The following is a 13,431-nucleotide window of genomic DNA, read 5'->3' on the forward strand; positions in this document are numbered from 1 at the left end:
TAATGAGACTAGAAAAACCTAAAAAAGACAAAATTCCAAAAAAAATCAAAAAATGTGCAAGTTTTATCAAAAAAATTGCTTAGATTTGTCATATTAAAAAATTGAAACCTATTACATGGCAAATAAAAATTTTTCAGTAACTTATTATCAAACCCTTAAAGAAGTTTTATGTCCCTTGCGTCCGGAAAGACGTGAACATTGAAAAATGAATGAAAAAATTTGCACGTTTTGTCAAAAAATGCTAAAATTCGTGATGTTAAAAAGTCGAAACAATTGCACCATTAGAAACTATGCAGTAACCTATTATAATACCCTAGTGGAGGTTCCTTGACACCCAGTGTTGAAATAATTCAAAAACTGACAAAATTTTCAAAAAGCTTGAAAAAAATTGCAAAAATTAGTATAAAATTGCGTGTTTTTAGCGATCGGTTGTTCGTCAGAAGCAGGGGGGGTGCACTGGGGTGCTAAAGGGGGGGGGGGGTGCACTGGGGTGCTAAAAGGGGGGGGGGGGGTGGGTGGACAATAGTGGGGTGGGGGCAACAGCGGCGGTGGGGGTGGAGGCAATAGTGGGTGGGGGGTCAACAGTGGGGGCAGGGTGTCTTCATCATCTAAGAACCGCCCTTCACACCATAAGTATAAGTCTCCAAAACAGTTTGAGCTGAAACAGAGCTGAAAGGCTCTAAGAGCACTTAATACCCGCTGTGGGCTACCTGTTTATCCCGTTTTTGAGGACGAAAAGTGGAAAGCGTCAGAAGAAAAATCGGTCAAGCGAAAAATCGCATAAAAAAGACCGACAGGACTAATTTGATTGCTAAAAACTTCATTTGAGAGCAATTAATGACATTACGCAAGCAATTCAGTGCAAATTGCATGAACAAATGAACAAAAAGCAGATTTGTAATGACTGTTATGTCATGTGGAAAAGATCTTGACAACTAAACTTTAAAAACTCACGAAAATAATAATAACTCAAGATGTTGCCAATAAAAATCCAAGATATTGCTTTCCGCTTATTAAAAACCATCGCAGGACAACGCCTCAGAAATAATCGAAACAAAAGAGCGAAAAATCACAAATACTTGACCTGACAATCAGAACAATTGAACATTATGAGGCAAGCAAAAAGAAAAGCTGGACAAAATTTTTTTTCAAAAAAAGATGGCTTCGGGTTTAATTTTGGTGTAAGGATATTGCGAAGAGAAACAAATTTCTCTTATCAAAAACCCACGATAACGAGAATAGTCCAAAAACTTAGCAGCAGTTGCACGCAAAAAAAATCTTAAACTGTCAAAAAAACATGAAATTATCAAAAACGCAGATTTTACTAAGTGTTCAGGTCTTAGAAATTAACACCTTTAAGCTAATATCTAAAAATCTACAGCGGAATCAAGCTGCAGGGTCAAAGAAATTCACTTTTTTAAACTTTTCAAAACAATACGTTTCTTCTCAAAATCTAGGAAAACATTTAACCGGCAGTTCATCGGACAACTCGCAAAAAAGACAGAGCTAAAACGACAAAAAACAACATTTGAAAAAAATACTAAAAATTTGATAAAAATCTTGTTGAAACTAATTTACGGCAAAAAAATCTACTTAATATCCCACGCGCAACCTTCAAAAAGTTCACTGCCCTCTAAAAAGTCCCAAAACTTGAAAATTGCCGGCAGAATGTGGGAATAGCTGTGAAATAGACTTACGTGACAAATAAAACTAGTAGAAACAGATAAAAACAGCAGAAAAATATGCAAACAACGCTCAAAAATAATTTAAAAAAACAAAAAAGATAAACCACGCGAGGCAATTTAACTCAGGGGCTGTATCCTAGATCAAGCTTCCTTTATGGGTGCGAAAATTCCCCCACCAGGATTTGAACTATTGACCTCGCGATCCACAACCACCCGCACTAACCACAGCGCTATGAATCACTTACTGTACTATGCTGCAACCGATTTTTTATTTTAGTAACAAGCATTACATCGGAGCAATAGAGATCACTCAAAAATGAAGAACGAAAGCGTGAAAATCAACTTGAGAAGTCATAGAAAACTCTGGAAAAGTGCAAAATTGTCAAGCAAAAAATTGCATGAAAAAAGACACGTTAACAATAATTGCTCGTTCAAGAGCAATTAAAAACATTCAGCGATAAATTAATAAGGCTTGTTAAAATTCACTCCGTAGAAGCGTTTTCATTGGGAACCTTCAATACACAAATGAGTTTCATTGGCTTTGAAAAAAGTCAAAGTAATCTTAAAATTTAAAGTGAAAAGGTCATTTCATTGAGTGAGGTAAGTCACGTATCAACAAAATTTAATAACGCAAACGAACTGAAAACTTTCACTAGATAGAGAGAGAGAGAGAAAGCGGGAGAGAGAGAGAGAGAGAAATGACGTCACGCTCGCAAAGCCGTTGGTGACAGGAAGAAATATTCAGAAAGCTCACAGCTTTGCTGTGTGAACAAATGTAAAACCAAATAGGAGCGTCAGAAGACGAAAAAAACAAAAGATCTAACCTACGAAACTTTTATTGAAAGAACAAAAACAAGGGCTAGAAGGGATTATGAATTGATTGGGAAATTGGATGAAAGAAACAGTAAAAATCAAATTCAAAATGCCACATTTGAAAAAACAATAGTGAGAATGCGAATATTTACGGGCCGTTTTTTCACTTTACTTTAAAACCCCACTTCCTGATTCCGCGTGACCAAAATCATTACTTCAAACACCATGAAAATGTGTGAACAGATCTGAAAAAGAACTTATCATTGAATTGTAAAAAAACACAGGAACAAAAAAAACTAATGCAAATAAATTTTCGGCAACAAAAATCAACCCAATAACCAACGCAAAGGCTACAGAAAATCAGGTTCCCCCTAATAGGTGCCAAAAATTGAAAAACATAGTCGCAACACTGCCGCAATAGCTGCTAAAGACACGCATGCCGTAAAACACAGATACAAATAAATAGATGCGAGTTGAAAAAAGTTATCGCGGCCACCTTAAAACATAGCCAGCAGACTGAAAGAAAATAGCCACGATAGACGCTTGTGGCCTTCCATGAAATGAAACAACTTAAAAAAATCAGATAGACAGATTCACCACCAGTCCTTTAAAAGACAAGTTTTTTTTTGGGTTAGAATCGGACTGTCATTTTTTGAGACAAACGCTCTATAAGGAAAAAAAGGCCCTAATGTAGCTTTGTCAGAAAAAATATCGAAATCAAAAACTTAAGACTCTGGTACTTAAGAATTAGGGCATATACGGTTGGAACTACTTAGATGCACACTATTGACCTTTAACTAGCAAATGTTCACAAAAATTAAAGTTCATTAAGCGAGTTCAGAAGTCATTTTTTAGTGAGGTAAGTCACGCAATTTACCTTAAAGTAGACGTCACGCTGAAAAATTGTAACTGAAAAGCCGTAGAAATCACTGAAATTGAAAAAGTCAATTTCAAGAAGTCAGGTCCTAAGAATCATGTTGTTGTAGCCGTCCACATCTCGTTTGACCTTGTGGGCGGGGCTCACGTAAGAATCGGTCAGCGGATGCTTGGTTACTTCCTTGATGTCCGGTCAAGTTTGGTGCTCGGCATAGTGGGAGATGCTTCCAAAAGAGAGAAGAAAGAAGAAAAGAAGAAGCTTCGCAGCACCGTGGGGGTGGAAGCATGCCACTGGCGGTCAAAGATCAGCCTTTGATTTCGGAGGACCGAGAGAGACTCCTAAGGCCATTACGCAGAGGGGGAGCGGTGAGGCTAGGCTATCGGGGTTTAGGAACTCTGCTGCACTTTTAGTGGCTTCCCATAGTGATGTTGTTTTTAGTGGGTTTAGATTTGCAGGGCAGTTGAAGAGGTGCACTGTGTTGTGCGGGGAGCCTTGGCACAGAGGACACTTATCTGGGATATCGGTGTAATTTCTGTGTTTGCAGTTTTGATAGATGGTACTGTAACCTCAGCGAAGCTGTGAAAGCTTGCATCTGGCTCCCTCCCTACTCAGGACTCTCTTAATTTGCAACTTCGGGGGGCGGCTCCCCTAGCAGCTTTGATGGATTCTCAGTCGCATTTTCAGCTGCTTTTCTGTGGAGTTAGGACAGGCCCTTGTACGAAATCATGGTACTGCCTTGTTGAATGTATTTGTCCAAATCTCTTGCCCCCAGAGTGAGAAGATGTGGACGAACATCACGTTGACCTGATTTTGCGGTAGTAGTGACCGGCTCTATGTGGTAAGAAACTGCCCAGGAGGAACTGCTTGAACAACAGTTCATTGTGTTCCTTAACATGCAGGATCTTCGTTTCCGTGTGCATGTGGTTAATCTGAGCCATTCTGGTGTTGCCAGTTGCAATACGTAGAGCCGCATTTTATTTGCAAGATGTTCCTCGATTGAACTTCGTCCCCTGTGTCGTAAGAATCATGGATGGAGACAATTTTTTTAAAAAAAAACAGGATGTCTCCAACAATAGCCACTTTCGCTTCGCGGCTACTAAAAATCTAACTCAGAGGGGGTGTTTATTATTGAGAACATTTTTCGGTCCAAAAGTTTGGACACTAGAGAGGTTCGAACCCCAATCCACGTCGTAGGAATCAGAAACATTAACAACGCATTTGGCAGGCAAATGACTAAAATCACTAAGCTACACAGTATAAATACTGTCTTCGCTAACAGTAGGTTTTATTTCAGCAACAGACTTAATTTCAGAATGCGCGCAATTGAAATCCCTCAAAAAACAAACAGTCAAGCGTGAAAAACTCACTCGAGAAGTAAAATCGAATGAAAGTGAAAACGCCTTAAAAATTTAGCAAAAAAGACACGTTCACAATAGTCTAAAATTCGTTCGAGAACAATTAATCAAACAAAAGACATAATTTTGGCTTACAAACACCTCCATAATGCGAACTTTGACCTCCTAATTGTGAATTGTGATTTCGCTATTTGCCAAAGAGGAGGCTACAGTAGGCAAAAATGAGCTAATGAAATCGCCACAAAGGCTATAGAAGTGGCTAATGAAATCGCCACAAAGGCTATAGAAGAACGACACAAAGGCTATAGATCAAGCAGGTAGCAATTTAAGTTATCAAGAACTTTAATTTTAGGTCTTTTTCTGGAAGTAATTTGCAAAATAAAAAAGACTGATGGAGACAAACGTATTTGCAACTGTGAACTTCAATTACTTTACCGAGAGAAATTTGCCCACCAAACTTAAAAATTGTTCGTATTTCACATTTATGGAGGCTACTTATTTTATCCCTACGAAACCTCCATTATGCAAAAGTGATTAACATCCACAGGAGTTAATAAGAAAAACCCCGCAAAAAAGATTTTGTCTACTTAACGTAAACTTAGCCGCTGAAATTATCGTTTAAAACCTCTAATCATTATCTATCGAATACGCAGTTTGCACTTACAGCCTGTGCTCCAGCTGTTTCTGTTCATCATCGTACATAATTCGGATCCGCTCCAGTTCTTTGTTAAATCTCTCCACATCTCCAAAGATCTAGGAACATACAAAGATTGATAAGAGTAGAGTCACAATTTAATCCAATATACCGATATTATGGCCATAAACTGGAGAAAAAATATGAACCTTGTCATTTTTCTCTCAAAATATCATACAGAAATGTTTCTAACTATTTCAAATTGCAATAGAACTCATTATCTGCCGATGAATATCAACGGCGTTATCATCTTTTTTCCGTATTTTAAGCTTACTCTATAAAATTAACAGCATTTAATTGACATGGGTAAAATTCTAAGTTTAAAAATTCTCTAGAATACTGACGCTTTTTTCTAGTCGTATCCTGTCATCTTCAGCAAGCAACGCATTGTCGTGTGCAGCCACCACCTGTAACAACGGAATAAACAAATAGATAAACACAGCCAATCAGCTCACCTTTTCAGAGGGAAACATGTAGTTGCCATTATTTGACGGACCACCTTCGACCATCGTATCTGGGTTTGAACTTGCACCACGCATATCATGAGGCGGTGGATTATAATACGCCATTACTGATCAATTTACAAAAAAATAAGTAAAACTTTTTAACAGGTAAAATTCGATCTTCAATACTCAGTTTTAGAAAACATCTATTAAATGAGAGAGCGAACAGCAATCAAGAATTGGATCATAGCAAAATAAAGCCCGCAATAATTTCAAATAAAGCAAGCGAAAACATTAGCTCGACTTTATAAAACACGTAGCTCTTATTCTAATCTACGATACTTTATGAAGCTGATTACACGATCTTATGCATAGCCAGCTACCAATGTGAATTAAGTCTTTATAACAAAGGCTTCTAGCTCATTATGCAAAAATATTTTCGATAGAATATAAAGGACAGCCATGCTTACAGCCGTGCTTTCTTCAATATATCATGCAAGTTTTGATGCAGAACAAAGCAGCCAGCTTAAGAAACTGGCCACTTTCACTTGATGCTTCTTAACTCAATTACAAACCAAGTCTCAGTAACTTCAACTAAACTAAATTGACTTCAACCAATTTTGAACGTATTAAATAACGATCCCATTTCCTTAAATGAATTTTCTGCCGCATAATCTAGAAAATTGCAGAAAATCTACGTATGTACCCCAGCTTTTGGTTGTTTTCAGTATTGCAACAAAATTCAATATCGAACATTTGCTGCACAATTGAACCTTGCAAAAAACAAAATTGATAAATAAAGCAGTAGTGTAGTATTAATTAAACTGGTGTATTCGTGAAAATCAGCTACATCGTAATCGCACTGCAAATTTGCACAAAGAAAAATATTACATCTGTTGTAAACCAATGTAGAGCAACAGTATCGAAAATTCAGTTGACAAAAACTAAAAGCCATAATTCAAAAAATCGATCAAAATAGAGTCCATATAGATCTCAATGACATGGTTTGAGAGCAGTTATTGAGCAGAAATATTCCACGTTCAAAGAGAGGTTTCTATATCTCGCATACGATTCTTGTATTCTTTTTTCAAAACTTACAGTGTCTAGTTTTTTGGCACTCATTCTGTTCAACAGTGTTCTGATTCTGTCCAATTCTGCTTGTGCCAGGTCATAACTGTCCGGTCCTACTGGTAATGCAAGCTTAGGAGGCGTCAAACCACTGACAGTAGCCCTCGGAGCTGTTCTGTCTCGTAACATCATCTCCTTTGTGTTGAGTATGGTTAAGAGTTCCGTTGTCAACTCCTCGTTTCTGGCTACCTGAGAAAAAAACAGAAAAAAAAGGTTACTTATGTGATTGATTTTTGTAGATATAGATTCCAACGCTGACACGTATCTGGATTCGGTTTGCGACTTCAAATCCAATTACGATGGAGCCAAGGAGTGTATTGAGACCCCAATTATGCCAAAAACGCATTTAATGTGCTCAATAGACGAACAGCATTAGAGAACGTGAAGACCTTATGTCCATCATTGCATGTTGCCTTACAGAATTCCTATAGCCATCCGTCTCATTTCTACATCGGTAAGTCGATCATACTGTCTCAAGAAAGTACGACACAAGGCGATCCCCTTGCGATGGCAATGTATGGAATCGCAATCCTACCCCTAATATCAAGACTTCACAATGACTCCTTGACTCAAAAATGGTGTGCTGATGATGGTAGCGTCGTCGGTAAATTGAAAGATATCAGGGCACTCTTCGACAAACTCACTCAGCTTGGTCCCAAGTACGGATATCTTGTCAATCCTCCAAAGTGTCAGTTGATAATTAAGCCCGGAGGCGAGCGCCAAGCGTCAATTGAGTTTGCAGGCACAAATGTGGAAATCATCCAGGGCGCTCGAGTCCTGGGATCAGTTATCGGTAGCTCTGAGGCCAGTAAAAATTTCCTGAAAGATGCAGAAATTAATTACACAAAAAGTTTGGACAGACTTGGTCAATTTGCTCTCACCTCTCTCCAGAAGAACCCCTATGCATGTTTGACGAACGGGGTTCAACAGAAGTTGAGCTTCCTCTCGCGTACTACACTCTCCATGGACGGGGTTCTGGACAAGGTAGAGGAGCGGCTTGGCCGAGTCATACCGAACATCGTCGGCAAAGAAATAATCCAAGAGGAAAGAGAACTTTTTTCTCTTCCTCTCAGAACGGGTGGGCTTAACATCGCCCTCCCACAAGATCTTCATAAAAATCTTGAGCAATCAATTGAACTCTCAAGTCCATTGGCGTCATTTAATAATGATTCATTCGAAATTCAACAATGTGAATTAGAACAAACCAAGATCAGTCTCAGAGAGAAAGCAGACATGCAACGTGAACTCATCTCGATAAAATCCAGAATCGAAAACAATCTACCAGAAATGAAGTATACCATCCAGCTGGCCTCGGAGAAAGGAGCATCTAGCTGGCTTAACGCGCTTCCGTTATCAAAACATGGTTTTGACCTCACGAAGACTAAGTTCCGTGATGGAATAGCGCTTCGCTACACCTGGGAAGGGAAGAACACGCCAGCTATATGCCCATGCGGGAAAAAATTTAGCCTTACCCATGCCCTACATAGCGCCAAAGGCGGGTATACGCACCTACGACACAACGAAATCAGAGACGTGTTTGCAAACCTGATGGATGACGTTTGTCACGATGTCCAGATAGAGCCAAAACTTCAGTCGCTCGATGGAGAAATTTTCTCGAGTAATTCCACCACTACTGATGATGAGGCTCGACTGGACATCAATGCAAACAATCTGTGGGGCTATCGTTTTAATCGCACTTTCTTTGATGTGAAGATTTTCAAACCTCACGCGAAGAGCTGCCCTAAGACCATGAAAGATGCATACAACTATTACGAGAGCATCAAGCGAAATAAGTACGAGGAGCGAATTCGCGAAACCGAACACAGCAGTTTCAACGCACTGGTTTTTGCTTGTTCGGACGGTGCTGGGCCATCAGCATCGCGCGTTATGAAACAACTCGCAACCAAGAACATAGCCAGCAGATTGCCGGAATAGCTGCGAAAGAATAGACCTGCGTGCCATATAATAGAGACAGAAACAGATACCGAACTAAATTGAAAAAAAATCGACGCCGCTCAAAAAACTAGGTAACAAAACATTCAGCGATAAATTAATAAAGCTTGTTGAAATTCATTGCGCAAAAGCCTTTTATTAGGGACCTTTACTGCACATATGAGTTCCTTTGACCTTAAACAAATTCAAATTAAACTTAAGTTTCAAAGTGCAAAAGTCATTTTATTGAGTGAGGTAAGTCACGTATGATCAAAATTTAATCACGCAAATAACCTTAAAAATTTTGCTAAAGTGAGTGAGAAATGACGTCACGCGCGCAAATGCCGTTAGTGAGAGGAAGAAGTCATTCAGAACATTTGACTTTTTCAGCTTTGCTGTGTCAACAAATGTAAAACGAAAAAAGAGCGTCAGACGACGAAACAAAAAAAACCAAGAGCACCGCAATATAGCTACGCTCAGCTTAGAGCTTCGCAGCTATAATCAGCGAAAAACGCGGAGAGCCGTACGCCGACACTATAAGCTACATCCGAACGAAAATCAGCTTTGCACTTCTGAGGAGTTGTGTTCTCTGCTTGAGGGGATGTCGCGCCCTCAAGCCTCGTGTTCTCAGCGAGACTTCGATTAGGGCCGTCGTGGAGGAGGGAAGGCTGCAGTGAGTTTTGGGCTTCCTAACTTCATTCCTTTGCTTATTCCTTTATATCCTATTTTTATTTTAATCCTTATATGTTCCCTATATGTGCTATTTATCAATTTGGCAGGTGTAAATCACGTTCCGTGTCAGAAAAAAATTTATTAGTTCTATTCGGTTCTGTTTAGCATTTAACACTTTAGCACCATCCAGGAATCTTCTAGAACTGGGACAACGAGTAAGAGGAAATAATGCACGGCATTGCTTTTAGATGAAACCTCATCGAGAATATCACAAGATGTCCTAGAAACAATAAAACGCCCTACAATTTTTCGTAAGCTCTGACCCAATTTTTCGTAAGCTCTAACAGCCACACCGATTCTGCACTATATTACTTACCGGTAATCAACCAGAAAATGAGGAAAGTATGCAAAAATTAGTTCAGGAGTTCACAAAGTTTGTATAATTGTCTTAGCAACCCGGGGTGTAAAAAATGCTCTCTTAAAATGGGCGTCTCTCCCCTGTAATGACTTCACAGTTGAAATTTTTGAGCTGCTACAATGTGAGACGGTGGACTATGTATGCGCTAACGCGTTGTGCGAACTATGGACCATTAAATGAGTTTGAATTTTGGAGAGATAATTTAAGGATTTAATCGAGCAACGCCATAATCCAAGTTTATCGTCACTAACTTCAGTATCATAGTCTTTAGCCAAAGCCATGTAGTTCGCCTTGAGGCTGACAAACTCATCAGCTAGCAACTTGCGACTCTTCTCGACCTCCTCCAACTTGTCGACTGCGTCCTTGGTCGTCCTCTGCAGTCTCTCCCTATCCATCTGTGCCTCCATCAGCTGTGACTCCAGCAGCAAACTCTACCGCACAAATATTCAATGTAGTACTAACAATTTTTCAAACGTTGAGGCATGGGAGTTTCGAGTGGTTATTGCCCCTCACATAGTATAATTGATAATCTAGCATGACTAGAATGGGACAATTCACATTACTGATTTTCTGCATCATAACGTGTCAACCATGCTGCCAGCAAAATCGATTATCTTGGGAAAACCCTGATGCATCACTCAGTTGAACTCTCATGAATTAAGTCAATATCAAAATTATTGACAATGATACTCGTTGTTATGAAGTGTAGCTCAAAACTGTTTCGCGTTTGGCTTTAACATTAAGGAGCTATATTATTCCATTACAATATGACACTCAATTACATGACTAAACTAAACAGATGTTTTGCAATAGTACCACCCACAGAGTATACTCCTGAAATAGCAAATACTGCTGTTGTTATCGCTATTTATACTGCTGCTAACAGGGTGTTAAAATGACTGAAATGAGCAATAACTTACCTTATTCGTTTGGTCAAATTTGGTCTGTTCAGTATCTTCCTTCAGTCTGTTATTCTCTATCTGCAGATCCACCAGTGCTTTTGACACCTGCACACAAGCGAAATTCATATTAAAAGCATTTAACTATTAATATCGATGCAGCCAAAACCTAGACACTATTTTACTTTGTAATTAAAGAGTAAATGATACTTAATAGGTTTACAAAGCTTTCCATGGTAAAATCATGATTGCCGCAAATTACCTGCTGAAAGCATACGCAAATAACGCTTGACAATATCGACTACAAGAAAAAAAATAACATAGCTGGCAAATTGCCAGAAAATAGCCGCAATAGCTTCATAGATCTGTAGTCTCAAAAAGAAGGTAAAAAAGACAGACCAAAAAAATAAACTTAATCTTTTCATAAAGGGCTGAGATGTTAAATTTTGACAAAGAATCTGTATAACTTATTGCTGTTTCTATTAGCTGCTCTTAAACAACCTCCTTCAATTAGAGTGACAAGCACTCAGTTGACTTTATCTCTTTGACTTAAAGCAAAGTCAAAGTCAATTTCAGTGAGGAAGGCATTTTTAAGAGTGAGGTAAGTCACGTCTGACCAAAAATTTAATCACGCGAATGAACAAAAAAGCTAGCTCCACTAAGAGTGAAAAATGACGTCACGCACGCAATTCAGTTGAAATTGCATGAACGAATGAACAAAAAGCAGATTTGAAGTGGTTGTGACGCGATATGGTCGTAACAAAAATCTTGACGACGAAATAAATAAAAAAAACCCAAGAGAAGGCCAATAAAAGCCTCAGCTAACGCTTCACGGCTATTAATAAAGTCTACCAACAGCCCTTCATACCATGAATTTATGTCTCCAAAAAGCGCATATTTAGAGTCTAATAAGCTGAAAGGCTCTAAGAGCCCTTAATTCCCTCCCGGCGTTATCTGTTTATGCCGTTTTTCAGGACGAAAAGTCAAAAGGGTCAGACAAAAAATTGATGAAGCAGAAAATTGCATTAAGACAACAGGACTAAAATAATTGCAAAAAACTTCGTTTGAGCGCAATTGAAAATTGACTGAAAAATTATAGAAACCCCTGACCTGACTACATAATGCAAATTGCCAACTCCAAACAATATTAATCTAAATTCAAAAGTTGAAGATTCTAAAAACCTACTAAAGCCAAGTCATGGAAAAAAGAATACAAATTTGCTTGCGTGACTGCATATATAGCCGACAGATAGCCAGACAGCAGCCACGATAGACCTCCTTCACTTTAATGGAAATCAAAATCCGTAACGATAAGGTATAGTTGAATTGACTACCATTTATTCTTCAGAAATCTAACTTTTAGATTCGGAGAGTAATTGTTATATGAGACATGAAGCAAAAAACTCTAAGAACAGCGTAATGAAAATAGACGTTCGAGAACCGAAGTTCAAAAACCTAAACCTCAAAAGTTAGAACATTTAAGTTTCCTCTGATGCACTTACATTCTAAATACAGTAAAAAAAAAAGGACAGACTCAAAAAAATAAAAACAAGTCAAAATCATAACCCACTAACATTGGAAGAATTGCTCTCGAACGAATAGCGGGGGACTCGAATCCATTACAGCCTGCTTCTGCTGGTGTGGCGTACATAATTTCCCTAAGGGTTCTTCAAATGATGTCATTAGAAGTTGTTACATAACACTATAAATATTAAAAACTTTCAAAGTAAAAAAATTACATCAATTTCGGCGCACTTTTCAGTTAACATTTAGTAGTGAATGGCAACCACTTGAAGTCAGCCGCTGACGCATGTGAAAGAGAGAAACCTGCATATTGCCGGCCATAGCCGGCAGATTGCCAGAAAAGATCTGCCGTTGACGCGCTTGATGCACACCGTGATTGAAACAAAAAAAAAAGGAAAAACTGACCAATTATTTTCTCAATTTTTTAGGCTTTAAAATGTGTTTTAATTTTGCGTGCATTTTCAGTTAGATTCTAAAAACATACCCGGCAGATTGCCGGAAAATAGCCGCCGTTGATTCCAATAAGCATGATTGGGATTGAACGAATAGAATATATTGAAAAAAAAAGATTTTTGTACAAAAATATTTTTTAAGTTCGATTTATTTTGATGGCATTTCGTAGTTGAACATACTTCTGTTTCTTAGAGAGAGGCTACAGGGGCCACTATCAACACCAATAAGCATTAGAGGTGGTAACTAAGACTTATAGGAACGACATTCAAATAGCGGGCATCTAAAATGGGGCTTTATGGGTTTATCCCGTTTCTATTTCTGACTTCAATTTTTTATACCGACTCTGTTCATTTTGAATTGCTTTGCTGAGCAACTGATGTTCATATTCACTTTGAGCAAAATGAGAGAAGAGAGAAACTAGCCTAGAGAAGTCAAAAAGATTTCACGCAAAATGTCGAAAAAGCGGCAAAATGGTAAAGCGAAAAAAAGTTTGACGAAGTAAAAAAAAAACGAGCGCAATAATAGCCGGATGAGAAGA

At 38.5% G+C, this 13,431-nt stretch overlaps 1 protein-coding gene across 2 annotated transcripts in view; it reads right to left on the reverse strand.

Moving 5' to 3' along the window:
- The window catches only part of LOC142345712 (uncharacterized), a 77,095-nt gene that overhangs the window by 28,563 nt on the left and 35,101 nt on the right, over positions 1 to 13,431 (reverse strand). For both annotated transcript variants that reach the window (XM_075397980.1, XM_075397979.1), the window contains 5 exons: positions 10,938 to 11,024; positions 10,269 to 10,448; positions 6,966 to 7,184; positions 5,769 to 5,831; positions 5,395 to 5,483 (listed from right to left, as the gene is read on the reverse strand). In XM_075397980.1, coding sequence (XP_075254095.1) covers positions 5,395 to 5,483; positions 5,769 to 5,831; positions 6,966 to 7,184; positions 10,269 to 10,448; positions 10,938 to 11,024 — 638 coding nt within the window. The remainder of the gene's footprint in view (positions 1 to 5,394; positions 5,484 to 5,768; positions 5,832 to 6,965; positions 7,185 to 10,268; positions 10,449 to 10,937; positions 11,025 to 13,431) is intronic.

Source organism: Convolutriloba macropyga, chromosome 9 (assembly GCF_964194025.1).
Source record: "Convolutriloba macropyga chromosome 9, txConMacr16.3, whole genome shotgun sequence".
NCBI lineage: Eukaryota > Metazoa > Xenacoelomorpha > Acoela > Convolutidae > Convolutriloba > Convolutriloba macropyga.